Consider the following 15,813-nt stretch of genomic DNA (forward strand, 5'->3'; position numbering starts at 1 on the left):
GCCTATGTTTTCTTCTAGGAGTTCTACTGTTTCAGGTCTTATATTCAAGTCCTTAATCCATTTTGAGTTGATTTTCGTGTATAGTGTAAGATATGCCAGACAGAAAAAGTCAAATACCACATAGTATTACTTATATGTGGAATCTTAAAAAAAAGTCAAACTCATAGAAACAGAGAGTAGAAAAGTGGTTGCCACAGGCTAGGGGGTGAGAGAAATAGGGAGAGGCTGGTAAAGGGTACAAACTTCAGTTATAAGGTGAATACAGTCTGAGGATCTAATATATAACATACTGACTATGTTATTGTATACAATACAATGTATCCACAATGTTGATAACATTGTATTGTATAATGGAAATTTGCTATGAGAGTAGAATTTAAATGTTCTCACCAAAAAAAAGAGGTAAATGTGTGAGGTGATAGATGTGTTAATTAACTTGAAAAAGGATTTTTATAAGTCGAAGTGCAATGGTATGCCCATAGAGATATGATTATTTAGCTTAAAGGAAAAATCCAGGAGGAATATGACATACCTCTGTGTAAGAGAAATTTGACTTGCTTGTGTAGGTAACAGAATCATCAGGTGGAAGTCTCAAAAAGGCAAATGTCAGCTCATTTCAGGGAGGACCTCCAACAGTAACAAGAGTTTGGAATGGATGGGCCCCTTACAACAGTTGCATTTCCCCAGGGTGCTCAGGCAAAGACTCAATGGCTGCTCTTCTGGGACGGGGTAGAGGAGATGTGGGCACTGGGCAGGGCTGGAATGTAAGTTCCATGAGGACTTTTCCAACTGAGATTTCGTGATGCTGGACATGGATTTGAATTATGATGAGGAGCCCAGACCTCTTGGCCATCATCCAAGTGAATTATTCTTCCCTTCCTCATCTTTTCATGTCTCTAACCAGAACTCTTCTTGAAGTAGCTAAACAAAATATCATATCTAAAACAGAATTTGCCTGTGGCCTGGGCTGGTTCACAAGACTCTGACTCTAGTACAAAGCTAGGGTGTATCTGTAAAGAGATCAGGACACCTCTCTCCTCCACGTCAGCCTGGGCCACTCCTCAGTCATATACTTTAGGAAAAACAGAATATTCCAAGATCATTGATTTATTTTTTTTAGCCAGTGCTCTTAATCTCTCTCCCTCCCAGTGATACTGGTTCTTGCCAACACATCGAGAGATGGAATTCTAAGTAATTTAAAAATATGTCAATAAGTACTTGTTTAACAAATGAGTAAATCTTTATCTTGGCAGGATTGAGATTCCTTTCTTCCTTCCTCCCACTGAATACCTATTGCTGTGCATTCAAAGATGAGCAGGACAGACTCTGTTTTCAAAAGCTCATGAATGCTTTCTTGAATTACCTAGTTCCATAAGATTTTGATGATTTGTCAACAGATACCAGAAATGATATTACTATTTGACAGAATAAATAGATGATTGAGTCTTGGTTTCATTTGATATATTCTATAAATTATATTATTTAATTACAACACGAGCTGTCATTTTTATGGTCTAGCAATAGATTGTCTTCATTAAATATACATACCTGTTAATATATTGTTCTCATTTAGAAGAGCTGGATTGCCAGTTTTCTAAGAATCATAGTCCGTTCATATATACTCACTCCAAACCATATCGAACAGCGGTTTTTCCTGATGATTCAGAAGACACTGTAGAATACACAGAACCACAGGATCCATATTGTGAGTGTGGACTTTTGTATTATTGTAGATGTAAAGAGAGAAGATAAGGATGAAGAAGTGGTACGGATGTGCCAGAGAGCCTCTGGGGACACAGAGAGTTAAGTGACAGGAGTTAACACCATTATTAAGATGAGGTAATAGCAGTGACATCTTGAAGATAGTACTTTTTCAAGCCCAGGAGTAGGAAGAGCTTCAGAGTCCAGCTCAAATATAATCGATGATGTCAACATTTCCAAGACAAGAACCCTGTCACCCACAGGTAGGTGATCAACATGAAACAGAACATATTATAGTGTCCAGTCAGCACTGATCAGAGATATGGGATCATGTTCAGGGTTGTTGAAGGACAGGGGAAATTTTTATGTAAAAGAAAGGAATTGGACTGGTGTTACCTGACAAAAACTAGAATTATTAAAAATAGAAATATAGGTAAAGTTTAAAAATTGCAAGTCAAAGTTTGATTTCTATAGAAGGCTTTTGAAAGATGAAAACTGGAAATATTTTAACGTTAACATGAGTTAATGAAAATAAAATATAACAAGATGAAAATTTTGGTCGAACCTGCCCAGATAAAGCACGTAACCAACAAGATACAGAAGATGGAGAGTACCTTGTTTCTGCCTTCTTGGGAATTTAAGAGTGAGATAAGCCAAGGACACTGATGGAGGTAGAGCAGAGGTCTTGCAAAAGACTGAATTTCAGTGCATCACTTGCAGTTACATACATAAATTGAATCCCTAATTATATTATAACAAGAAAATCCATATGTGAGAGAAGTAATCAGAGAAGGATTAACTCCAGACTTGTTAGCTTTTCCCTTGAGAGAAAAGGAGTTTAGAAGGGATTTGTGTAGCAAAGAATAAGCTCATAAATTGGTTGGTCTATCTGCTGGACACTTCTGGGTACCATGTGTTCCTGTATTGACTGTTTTGGTCATAACCAGTGTCTGTAAATCAAATGCTGGCAAGTCTATGATGTATCCTTGTTAACATCATTAACTGGAGGGAACTTCAATCCAGGATTTGGGAGAACACGTTCTGCTAATGGACTGTGCAACTGGCTTGAGATGGGAGCAATAATACCAGAGGATTGTTCGGATTCCTCTCCTTCCCACCTGCTATTGTCCAGCAGGAATGAACCCATCCTCACAGGGAGTGGGAATTAAAATGGAAATCGAAAACAGAACAGAAGAGTTTGAATCATACATCTGACCCTCTTTGCTTTGGTTTCAGGATCACCAACAACCTTTTCATTTTCAGGTACCAAATCTACCTGCTCAGCTTGCCAGGTAGGGTTGTCTCTTAGGGAAAGGTTGTACTAGCTTTGTGAATGTGAGAGTTTGAGTCCATATGACAGCTCAATTTATGATTATCAGTGACTACATATTCTGTTTGCAGTCCAGTGGTCATTAGCCTGGTGGTTCTTAAACTTTAGCATGCATTGGAATCACCTTCTTCACCTGAGCATGCGCTTAGTTAATTTTAAGCAGGGCTTATTAAAACTAGATTGCTGGGCCCCACCTCCAGAGATTCTGCTCCACTAGGTCTGGGATAAGGCTCAAGAATTTGCATTTTTACCAAGTTCTCAGGTGCTGCTGCTGCTGTATCAGCATCATAATTTGACAGTCACTGAGCTACTCTTTAGGGCACTTACAAGACTTAGTTTCTGAGTTCACAGTGCAGGGGATCAGACCCAAAACGTTGGTGACTTCTAGGGAGATGCTGTTTTATGGAAGTTCCTTGATGACTAGCTAACTGTCCCATCCCTGGAGACCACCCTAGCTTGGGGAGCATCTTTTAATTACTGATCAGAGTAAGTTATTACCTTTAGGTCAAATCTATTCTAATCTTATGATTTTTTCAGAAACTGTTTACATTAATAAATTCCTGATTTTCACTTTTATTACTTCCTATTTACTAATGTCACAACAGTAGGCAACTCCATTATTGCCTTCTAAAGAACGTGATCTAGCTTCTTTTCTGCAAGTTGATTACAATATCTAAAAGTCAAATTAGTCTTTTCCAACATAATTTATTCTTTTCCGCTATGATCTTCATCACTGTCTTTTCACTTTCCAGAATTCAAAGCAGTGTCCATCACGTCCACATCAATAAAACCTGGTGTCAGATGAAAGTTCCTTGCTAGTTTCAACCTACTCGTTCTTCCAGGTCTTCACGTAGTTTTCCAATTGTTCACAAGTACAAATTGCTGTCCTTGCTCCTATTCCTTCCCTCTCTCTGTCCATTGCTGGAAGCATGAACTTGTATCATGACATAAAAAACACTTAGTATATTTTTGTCTTGACTGACAGAATCTGAGCAAATAATTGTTTCTTTCCAAAGCTGTTTTCTCCTCCTAAATTTCCCTCACTGTTCCATCTTTATCCCTCTCAGCAAGTCATTCTTAACCTTTCAGAGAATTTCTGCCCGATAGAAATACAACGTGAACCATCAATGCAAGGCTTATATACAATTTTAAAATTTTTAGTAGCTACATTTAAAAAGTAAAAAGAAATTGGTGAAATGGGATTTTAGAATATATTTTATTTAATCCAACATAACCAAAATATTCTTATTTCAACATGTAATGAGTGTAAAGCTATTAATGAAGTAGCCTACATTCATTTTCTCATAGTAAGTTTTCAAAGTCAAGAGCGTTTGACACAGCACGTCTCCATTGGGACTGGCCATATTTCAACAGCCAAACGTGGGTAGTGGCTAACTTAGGGAACAGTGTGGTTTTAGAGCCTCCGAATTCTCTGATTTTATCCTTCCAGAATAAAGCAGCTAAGTTGACACTATTTTGAAAACTCTGTTAGAGATTTTTGGAACAACCCCTGAGCCCATCCCTGGAGCCCAAGTTAGAATTCTTGCTCTTAAGATCGCTCAAACTCCTGGAGAATCACGTGTTCCCGTCTCCAGCAAGCAGTGACAAAATAGCCTGTGCTTTTGTGTCATACAGGTGTGGGCACACTGGTCAATCAGAGCTTTAAAACACGGGCTTCTGCTCTTTCTGCCTCTAGTTCTTGGCACTGGCACGCCCCACCTTCACCTCCTGTACTCTCCCGTTTTTACTTCTCTTCCAATTGCTACAGGTGTGGGGCGGGGTGGGGTGGGGGGGGAGGTCGGTGGAGAAAAAGAAAAGGAATTAGAAATAGAGACTTCTTGTTCTAGCCAGCCAGATAAACCAGCATCGCCTGTACTACGTGTTCTTTGTACTGGTGACAGGGGTTTATGGATAGGTAAGAAAGAGGATTTGTACTTAAATATCAGGAACATTCTAACGCTTGGCTGGTTATACTGTTCACTCTTTTATCGCTTGCATTGTCCTTCTCCAAATCATTTGTCCTCTGGTGGATCTTGACAAAGTGCCTGCACAAAATTAATAGGCATGCAAAGCCTGGATGAACAAAAATGATTTGCCTATAATTTGTTTGTGAAGCGCCCAGGACGTGGTTGAAGTGATTTTAATTTCAGAGCCCAAGTCGCCAGTCTGTCTTTTTGTCAGGCAATTAGTTCCACTGACTGGGCCAGAATGCCGCATGCTGGGTGCCCAGGGGACCAGGCAAATGGAGCCATGGTACCCTTTTTTGCTTCCTCCGAGTGTCCCTCATGCCAGGCTTCTTTTGTCTCTCTGGTTTATTTTGGGTACAATTCCCTGCTTGGCACCAGGCTCTGTGACTTTGCTTGGCTGAGGGCTGTGGATAAGGGCTCTGGATACGGACCTGGAGGGAGGCAAATGGACAGAGGAAACCGTAACAGTAGTTAGCACTTCTGGGCTGTCAGGTAGTGTGTTAGGCTCTTCAACACATGGTTTTATTTAATATACCCAATGACCTCAAATGATAGGTACTGATGTCCTCATTTAACTGATGATGAAATCAAGGGGCAGAGAGAGGTTAGTAATCAGCCAAAGTTGCACGTCTAACGGGTGTGGAGTGGGGGCTGCAGTGTGGGGGGCTCTCAGTCCCTGAACTGAGCTGCCATTCAGTCACCCACAGAAGCCATTGCCTCCTGGATTTTGGGAAGGGACGAGGTTTGGAGAAAGAGACAAGATAATAGTAACCTCAACAAGGCACTTCCATCCGCCCTAGAGAGCAGAGACTTTGTCAGTATCCTCAAAACCTGGCTGAACCTGGCTCGTTGAAGGCACATTGTAGGCACATGCGAGGCACAGCCATATTCATTCAGTGACTGGAATACATGATACCCTCTGACTCCCACAATGAACATAAGACTAGCAAGGAAAGATAGCATCTTTATGATTACTTTACCTGAATTCAAGGGAATATCTCACATTCCCAAAGCAACTTCAGTAAATTTCTGAGTTGTTGTTATTATTTCCATTGTCATGGTAATAACTTACCCCTAGAGTTTGAAGCTCCTGGACTCAGGGACCACGTCCTATGCATTTTACACCCCCTTCCCCACAATGCAGAGAGACAACATTCCTCTGGCTGCAGAAAATTCTCTCCGACAGTGCTGTTCTAGAGGCGGGCAGAGGCCAGTTGCTGATGATCTAACAAAATACCTTACTTCAGAGCTGCGAGTCGAACTGAATAATTTTTGAATGAATAAATGAATGAATACCATAATAGGAGTGTTTTCTTAATATAGATTGAGCTAATTACAGTGATCAGTCATAAGTTGAATTAGTGCTTTCCAGGGTAGCTGACTCCATTTTTCAAAATGAATCATCAAAAAGAGCAAAACAACTCATTTCTTAAAGGTGTCAAAATGCAATTTTAAATGTCATGCTAAGTAATGGCGAGATGCTGGAGTGGGTTAGTCAGCGATTACTGCTATTTAACAGTAATTTAAAAACAAGGCGAGGGCAATGTCCCAATATGGCATTTAAATAGTCAAAGCCAACTCTACTTAGATAATGAATTAATTCATATTTACTAATGCTATATTTCATTTATTTTGTACCATTTTTCATGAAGCTTAAAGTGTGTCATGGTTATTATTTTAGCTAATATCATGTCATCTATCTATGCCAGGAGACTGGCATTGCCTTTTCAAAAAGGGACAGAGAAATGAAAAAACATTACGGTTTTTATTTACCATGACGCCCAGGTATGATGTCCTGGGTCCTCTTTTCTTGCCCTGGGATTGTCTCACCTACACTTTTGGGGACACTTGAATAAAAAGAGAATAGTAAAACAGATGCCAGAAAGGCTTGGCTTCTCACACAAAATTTCCCAGAAAGTGGAGTGTCTCACTTAGACTGTTAGATGTCCTACCCAGCCTCTCAGGGAGGAAGTGCCCTCTATCCTTTCAGCAAGTTGGTATTTTGTGGAAACACGACAAAGGCCGTGGCACATTTAACCCCTTCTGGTCCTTACTGTAGCCAATCCCATCTATGCGAGTGCCTGTCCTTAACTCGGGGGAGGGGGTGTATCTCCAGTGAAAGGCAACCCATGACTTCATTTACCGAATGTCTGTAAGTGCCAGGCACCATGCTTGGGACACAACGATGGCGGCCACACAGCCTCTGCTCTCAAGAAATTCATGGTTTACGGGGAACTCCAAAAGAAGATTGACAATTACCCCACAGGGCGATCAGTACTATAATGGGGGTAAGCACAGCCTTCTAAGGAAGCCCCATTGTGCAGCTTGGGGAATAAGAAAAGACTTGCTGGGAAAATACGAGTAAATCATGTTGTAAAGCTCGGGTAAGGATTATTCAGGTGATGAGAGAGAATATAAAGAGAGCGTGTCTTGATTGAAGAAGTGCAAGAAGTGTAGTGCCGCTAAAGCGTAGAGATTCCAGAGGCCTGCAGAGCGTGGTGTGGTGGAATGAGGCTCTAGAGCTGCACTCTCCAGTGATAGCCAATTTCAAATTAATTGAAAGTAAATAAAATTAGGAGTGCAGTTCCCCAACAGCACTAGCCTTATTTGAAGTGCTCAGTAGCCACTTGAGGCTACTATGTTGGACGGTGCAGACATAGAATATTTCCATCGTGACTGAAAGTCCTATTAGATGATGCCTCTCTAGAGGCAGGCAGGCACCAGTTGGTGATGAGCTCTGAATGACATGCAAGGTGTTTGGACCTTATTCTGAGGACAATGAGGTGCCACTCAAGGGTGTTATACAAGGGAGTAGAATGATCAAATTTATTATTAGAAAGGTCACTCTGCAGGCTACAAAGGGAGTAGAGAGAGGCAAGACCAGGAGTTTAGAGAGACCAGTAAAGAGAATATTTCATTAATCAGGGCAAGAGATGATGGGGGCCTGGGACAGGTAGCATACAGAGAAGTGTATAGATTCAAGAAATGTTAAGAAAGAGAATCAATAGGACTTACGGTTTAGGTGTGGAGGGTGAGGGAGGCAGAAGGTTCATTAGGAGGAGGCAGATTAACAGGTTGATCCCTAGCTTGGGCAGCTAGTGAATGATATTATCATTAACCTAGACAGGGAACAAGAAAGAGGAAGAAATAGATCTGGGATGGAGAGATGATAAATTCAACTTTGGTCTTGAATTTGGTGTGAACAATGAGGCATCCAGTGAGCTTGCAGAAGGCATTTGGGTAGTCAGATCTGAAGCTCAGGGACAAATCCGGGCTGGAGATGAAGATTTTGAAGCCGTCGTTACATGGATGACATTGGAAGCAGATGGGATTCTGCAGGGAGAGAGTGTGGAGTGAGATGCTAAGAAGGCCAAAGACAATGATGACAGTGATGAGACCAGCCTAGAAAGAAGAACCCAGAGAAGCAGCCAGTGAGGCAGAAAGAGAGCCAGGGGACTGTAACGGGATCCAAGTGACAAGAATATTTTAGGAAAAAGGAGTGGTCACTGTGTCAAATGCTGCAGAGTGGACAATAAAGTAAGGGTTGAACGGTGTCAATATGATTTTGCAAGAGAGAGGTCATTGGTGACTGGTGCATGCACTCCCAGAGGATGATTGGGCTAAAGGTGGATTGCAGTGGGTTGAAGAATGAACGGGAATGGAGGAAGAAGTGACAGCAAATATGAACACCTCTTTCAAAAAGCTTGGTGGTGAGGGACTTTAGAGATGACTGGTAACAGCTGTCCTCTCCATACCACTGTGCCATTTTCAAATGTCTGCCTCATATTAGAGATATTTGTAAACTCTCATAGGCTCTTACCACTGTAAGCACATTGAAAGGACTGACGGGTCTTCTATATCTTCACACCTTCATTGTTCCTAGTGTGGGTCTTGCGGATAGAAGACACTGTTGATATTTAATTACTTTCCAGCTTTCAAGTTTAAGGTTCCTATTGGACTTACATATATACAAGGCGTGTCTCTTTTTCTTGTGGTTTCCTCTTATGCAACATTCTCTGATGGAACAAAAAGGTCTCAATTCCAGGTGAGAAATGGTAACGACAAGCCAATAACTTAACAGAATCTCATGTTTCCAGGAAATTTGGTGAATAAGGGGGAAAACCGCCAAAACAGAAGAAATAGAGCAAGATAAAAATGTTTTAATAAAAAAATTTATTATGATTATTTACACCAGTTCCTTGATAAGCATAGAAATGTAAACTTTTATTTTGGCGTTATTTCACATATGACTTATCCAAATTCAGAGTTAATACTGTCATTTGAGTGTACTGGTAGCGAGAAAATTTTATTATATTCACAGAATATACATACACGTGCATTCAAAATGTGTCCTCTTTAAGCCAGTGGGATAGACACTGTCCCATTGGCCCTGCTCCTGCTTCGCAGGTGTACGCTGGAATCAGTGATGTCATCCACATGCTCCTCATTCTTCTTCTCCTTCAGGCTGTTGATGAATCTCAGGGTAATTTCATCCCACTCCTCAGGCAATAGCATCAGCAGAAACCCAATGCAGATGATGATGGTAGCAGCCAGGCGGACAACATTGAATATCACCTCCTGCTTCAGGAGATCCACAGCTAGGGCAGAAATACCCAGTCAGACACAGTCTATGGCTGTTTCTAAGCTGCTCTGAAAACACATGAACAAAGTCACTGCTACTTCCAGAGATTTCCAAAAGTCTCCCTTGTTCTTTCAAGCTCATCTTCCTTTTTCTATTCCATTACCTATGTTGTTCCCTTCATTTGCTTTCTCTTCCTTCTGTCTATATCATACTTATCCTTCAAGGCTCACGTGACCTGATTTAATTACCTCTGCAGTTCTATTTCTTAAGACTTTCCTCTGCACACCTTCACCCTTGCCCAGTTTCACTGGACCACTGAAGATGTTTAAAATGAGCCAAACCTGTTAATGTCTAGTTCTTTGCACATGCTGTTCTTTTAAAACTTCTTAATTGAGGTGAAATTCACATAATTTAAAATTAACCATTTAAAAGTGAATTTAGTACATTCATAATTTTGTACAACCACCACCTCCATCTGGTTCCAAAACATCTCCGTCACTTCAAAATGAAACTCTGCATCCATTAAGCAGCACCCACCCCCACGCCCTAGCCCCTGGCAACCACCAATCTGCTGTTTGTTTCTATGGATTTACGTATTCTGGATATTTTATCTAAATGGAATCACACAACATGCGACCTTTTATGCCTGGCTTCTTTCATTAGCATCATGTTTTCAAAGTTCATCCAGGTTGTAGCCTGTATTAGTATTTTACTCCTTTTTGGGGCTGAATAATATCTCATTGTATATATCGCAGGTTGTTTATCCATTCATTAGTTGACGGACATTTGGGTGTTTCCACCTTTTGGCCGTTGTGAGCAGGGCTGCCATGCACTTTCACACGTATCTTTTTGAGTCCCTGTTTTCATTTTTTCGGGTATGTACCTAGCAGTGGAATTGTTGGTCATGCACATGCTGTTCTCTTTGCATGGAATGCCCTTCCTCCTCATGTCCACATCATCCAGCGAAACCCTCATTAGGTCTCTCCCTTTAGGCTTCTTGCAGGAAGCTGCCTTGGATGCCCCTCCTGTGTGCTCTCAGAGCATTCAGTCCATCCCTCCAGCAAAGCAATTCTCTCTCTACGCTGTAATTACTCATTTCCTTTTGTCTCCCTCTCTCTACTACGTGGTCCTGGGAGCAGGGAGTGTGTTATTCAGGTGGCATCTATCAACAATGTTAGCACAGTTCCTGGCATACACCAAGCGCTCAGAATGAATGAATGAATGAATCCATGGATGAATGAATGAATTTCTTGATAACTCCACTCCTCCCTGATGTTCCTTTCCTCTGAATATCTTATAGTCCTTGGAGTCTGTCTCCCACAATTTGGCATTTACTAATAAATTACTTTGTAGAGTTCTGTTATTTCATGTATGTTGGTCTTGTTTTCCAAATTCAGTGAAAGCTTCTTATATAATGCCATTTTTTTTTTCCTGTCTCTCCTACAGTCCTGATCACATAGTAAGTGCTCACTCAACATTTGCTGATTGTCCTGGGGCAAAGAAAGGAGATTACCTAAGACTTGGAAACATTGAATTTTAAAGTTAGAAGGACTGTACAGTCACCTAGATAACCCACTTTCATTACTTGTTCCACTGACAGCTTTCACTAGAAAGATTATCCTGGAAAAATAGCTTCTCCCCTTGTCCCTGAAGTGAGTCAAACTGCTCTTCCTATATCTGTCCCAGAGGGCCATCTGCTCTGCCCCTGGGAGAAGCTTCTGCAGCTCCCCATGGATAGTCTGATGGGGAGCCAACACCCTGTACATTTCCCACACTTTCATTAGTGACGTTTACTTGCGAGTCCTATGCTGGGATGCCTTTTGTTTCCTCGGGACTTCCTCTAAAAATACCACAAAATTAGGTTGTCAGGGAGATTACATGAAGCCCAAATGATACATTTGGTGTTTAATTCTGAAAGCACGACCAAGTGAAAACAGTGTTTGTAGCTGCAAATTTAAAATCTGCTGCATAGTTATTCTGTTGTCTGCCACCTTCATGATATTTAAAAACATCTTCCCAGGCAAGGGACATAATTCACAACTGCTCAAAGAAACAACTGAGGGTGTAAAACAAACACAAGCAGGAGACTTACTGTGCACGTGTCAAACCGTACCCGTACCTGCGTTTCCAGGAACGCTGAGCACTGTCCCAATGGAGATGAGGATCGGGTACGTCAGCACCACGCCCACATTCACCAGGATGTTGAAGGCTATAAAGTAAAGGAGGATGGACAGGATGAAGGGAGTTGGTAGGCTAGGCTCTTTTCTTCTTAATGTAAAAGAATCAATGTCGTCGTTAAACATGCCTTCTGACTCTTCGCACCTTTGGTCAATTAATCCTCTAATTCTGGAGATGGATGCAAGCATTATCGCACCTGAATAAGGCGTAATCTTTTTTTCCTCCTCTGCCACCCTGGCTTCCCTAATCTCCTGCCAATTGGCTGGCAAAGGGGTACGGAGGAAATGCAAAGAGGTGAAATAATCACTTCACTTCACCACTTGTTAGCACTATAAAGGTAGGTTGGGGCCAGCCAGAAGGCGAAAGCAGGCAATCGATTGAATCTGGGCTTTATCAGTTTGTTACTTTGCGATATTATGCCATTTTCCCGCATGACTAAAAGGCTCTAGTGTTACTGCCTAAAGGAAGTTCTATCCTATGCTGGACAGCCTATGCCTTTTCATCCTCTTCTCTTGTGATGAGCATCACATGGGCTCACAAAGGTGTGTTCAATGTAATTCACCGACCCCCAGGAGCCTTTTCCACATCCTGATTTGTGGCAGGACCACAGAACCAACAGAAGGTGTAACTTGATACCCCTTAATTAATATATTTGGACCTTTTTGGTTAAATATAAAGTTAGTTAAAACAATCATCTGCCCTCTACAAAAATACAGATTTTCAAAAAGAAAAACAATTGTAAATTACATAGCATTACTTTAACAGATTTCAATCCAATGTTTTTAGGGGTCAGAGAGATGAGTGTTAATAACTACAAAAGGTCCTCAATTCAGAGAGGATTTCTATGGAAATGACTCAACTACATTGCCCATATCTGTGTAGAACCAAAGATAGTTCTAGAACAATTCTGGTTAGGACAATGTCTATTCTTCTATTGTTATCCATAGTTCTTGCTTTACTTCAGCTCTCTAACTTAGTTATCTGGAGTCACTTGAGCTTGGTAGTTAGAGACAATTGAGCTTGGTAGTTAGAGACAATGGGTTTGACTTCCACAAGATTTGGGCTCCTTCATCATTTTCATACAATAGTAGCGGCAATCAAGCGAGAGGGGCTTCTAAGTTAATAACTGCTCCTCCTTCAGGGCAGGGCTGCAGTGGGCACCTCCACTCTCTCCTCAGATCCCTGAAAGCAAATACGGCACATTCTAACACGTCAGGGATTTGATAAATGCAGCACAGACTCTGCTCAACACCCCATCTGTGATTTGATTGGCTGGACTGGAGATTTTAGCGGATTGAATGAAAGTATTGGTACTTGGGTGAGAACTGAGACCTTCTCACTCAATAAGAATCAGGGGGCTTTACCAAAATGTGTTGTCTGTTTTTCCTTAGTTCTTTGGATGGAATACTTACATTCTCTTTTGACAACCTAAGGACAAGAATATATCATTCAACATGCTATCTGTGGCCTGGGGCCTAGCCCGAGTTCAAGTGGGACTCAAATAAGTCAGCTGAGTGGATGAGGCCGACCTGCATGTGGGTGAAGGCACTGCCTGAAAGGCCAACCTGAGAGGAGTGAGGCAACGTGAACCTAAGCAAATAGAAGCTGTAGTTACGGAGGAGCACTGAAGGTTGTGAAAACCAGGGGGTGTGACCCAGTCAGGAGAGAGGCTATCTCCTCATTGTGTCAGACAGCAGCTTTGGCACAGTGAGGACTGTAGGGCCCTGGGGTGGGCCTGGTGGAGCGGCTCTCATGGAGTGTGCAGACCACGCTGCTGGTGGAGAACTCCAGTGTCCAGCTAGCATGGTGATGCCCACCCTGAGCAGGCTTGCTTAGGAGCATGTATTAGACTCGCCAAAGGATACACGCGGGCAGAGGGCGACTGCGGTAAGCTGGAGATCACGTGAACACAGCTGGGGCCAAGAGCCAGTGAAATTTTGGTTATGCTTGTTCCCAGTTACATTGTTTTTGGCCAGGAAATTACTAGGCATTTTTAATTAGGATGTTTTGGTCTTACGGAAACAGGGCTGTTGGTTTCTATCAATTCAGCAGAGGTTATGAGAGGTCATAACCACATATTTTTGGGCTTCAGAAGTAGAATTCAAAGGACTAACAATTAACATTTGATCCTTCCCTTGAAGGTTTCTTGTCTCGTGTAAGACCTCCCCTTACGTGCTGAGGCCAGAGTAGAAAAAGGTGACTCAATGCCTACGTGGGAATGCAATAAGGGCATTTTTTTCTCCCAGGAATTGCAGTGCTGTTTCAGATTATGTTTCGGATTACGTCACATTGATAAAGAAGTCAACTGAGGGTTGGCAGAGGTCCTGCAGGTTGAATGTGGTGGGTAAACGTGGAACAGGCAGAGGGGGCCATCCTTAGGAAGTCTGAGGAAAGAGGAGCAGAGCGAAAATGATGTGATCCTGAGTGAAGAGACGCTGAGTCACTGGGTGGTGATTTTTGTTTGACTGCTTGGTGAGAGAAGAGCAGGCTTGTTATTTTTCAGTTCCTCTCACATCAAGTGACAGCGACAACATAGTTGAAAGGGGGAGCCCCCTGGTTGCTCAGGTGAAGCAGACAGCCCCAGAGTTATGGGGAGTTTGGAGACAGGACATTAAAAAGACTCCAGGTGACTTTTTACTGGTCGTCTACTAGGTAGGCATAGCCTCCTTATCAGGCACAGCCACCAAGTTCACTCTGCTTCTTCCCTTGCTTAATGAGGGCTTCCTATCTCAAACCTGTGCTCCACACACGGCCACAGGGGGCTGTTTAAATGCACATGTGAGCTTGTCACCTCCCTGCTTAAAGATTACTAAGTGGATTTTAAATCCAACCCCCTCAACATGGCTTTCCAGGCCCTTCACGACCTGCTTCCCTCCTGAATGTCATCTCCTACTTCCCTCCCCATTCTCCCTGCGCTCAGTGCTCCAGCCATTTGGATCCACTTCGAGTTGCTTGAATATACCATTCCCTCTCTCCCTCTGCGTGACGTACTGTGCATGGAACACAATAACATCATACAGTCCGTCATGCAGAATGGACAACGCTGCTCGGAGACCACTGGTGATGAGAGTGGTCTGGGCCTCCGGCTCACACCTTAACTCATGGGAGACATACCAGTTGGATAACTCTGATCTAATCAAGAAATAGCCTACAAAGAACCTTCTCACCATTAACCAATCTTAGGTAAGTTTGGGAAATAGAGGACAGAGGTACCTGAGGGAATAATCCTACTATGATAATTTAAGCCAAGAAAAGGTGAGTGACAAAGGGAATGGAAGGCAAGTTGGGACCACTTACTCAGCCACAGCCCTGCCATCCCACAGAGATAGCCCCACGGCAGAGCTGCAAAAGAGGACCAGTGCTCCACCTTGGTGAAATACAAGATGACCGGGGTGAAGGAGATGAAGATCAAATTGAAGAAACCCAAAGTGGAGACAAAGTGTGCGGCTTCCCCAAAGTTGGCACTTCCAAGAAACATCTTAAACAAAACCTGGAATGGGAAAGAGACTCTTAAGCCACACGGTTGGAGAGCTGGGTCAGAAAGGTGAGCTCTATTCCTCTACACAGTGAACTCACCAGCCCAGAGCTTATCCTCCATTTCTCTTACTCTGCCATCGCCATGGCACCTAATGCATTGTTGAGATAAGGAATTAAAAAGCCCTATAGCCTTCATATGAGCGAGCAAATGCCAGAAAATGAATTCCTTATGGTGTTGAAAACTGCTGGGGGACCGTATACTGTGTCAAGCACCACCATCAGTGAGGGGTATAGGGTGAATGATAAATAAGAGTGCAGACAAGCCCAGAAAAACTTCTAGGATTGAGATGCCATCAATTCTTCCCTTCAAGCATGGGATTCATTTCACCCTTATTTTGACAGATACTGGAAAATAAATTGGACAGGGAGAGCCTGGCATTATTTTGCTGAGAGAAATAATAATGATGCTTTGGATTTATCAACGCTTTTCTCTCTGAGCTTAAAATATTTTCACAAATACTATGTTTATTCTCTAGATTAAAACATTTTTTTTCTGGATTATAAATCTGTGTACAGAG

General features: G+C 42.2%; 1 protein-coding gene across 8 annotated transcripts in view; it reads right to left on the minus strand.

The window, feature by feature from the left end:
- Positions 1 to 9,152: 9,152 nt before the first annotated feature.
- The window catches only part of SLC35F4 (solute carrier family 35 member F4), a 247,297-nt gene continuing 240,636 nt past the window's right edge, over positions 9,153 to 15,813 (minus strand). For 6 of the 8 annotated variants that reach the window (XM_070594249.1, XM_070594250.1, XM_070594254.1 and 3 more), the window contains 3 exons: positions 15,056 to 15,248; positions 11,700 to 11,789; positions 9,153 to 9,596 (listed from right to left, as the gene is read on the minus strand). In XM_070594249.1, coding sequence (XP_070450350.1) covers positions 9,355 to 9,596; positions 11,700 to 11,789; positions 15,056 to 15,248 — 525 coding nt within the window. In that variant the 3' untranslated portion in view covers positions 9,153 to 9,354. Of the gene's footprint in view, positions 9,649 to 11,699; positions 11,790 to 15,055; positions 15,249 to 15,813 lie in introns of all 8 variants that reach the window. The other 2 variants (XM_070594251.1, XM_070594252.1) reach the window with 1 other exon arrangement.

The sequence above is a fragment of the Equus przewalskii genome, chromosome 25 (assembly GCF_037783145.1).
Source record: "Equus przewalskii isolate Varuska chromosome 25, EquPr2, whole genome shotgun sequence".
Classification (NCBI taxonomy): Eukaryota; Metazoa; Chordata; class Mammalia; order Perissodactyla; family Equidae; genus Equus; species Equus przewalskii.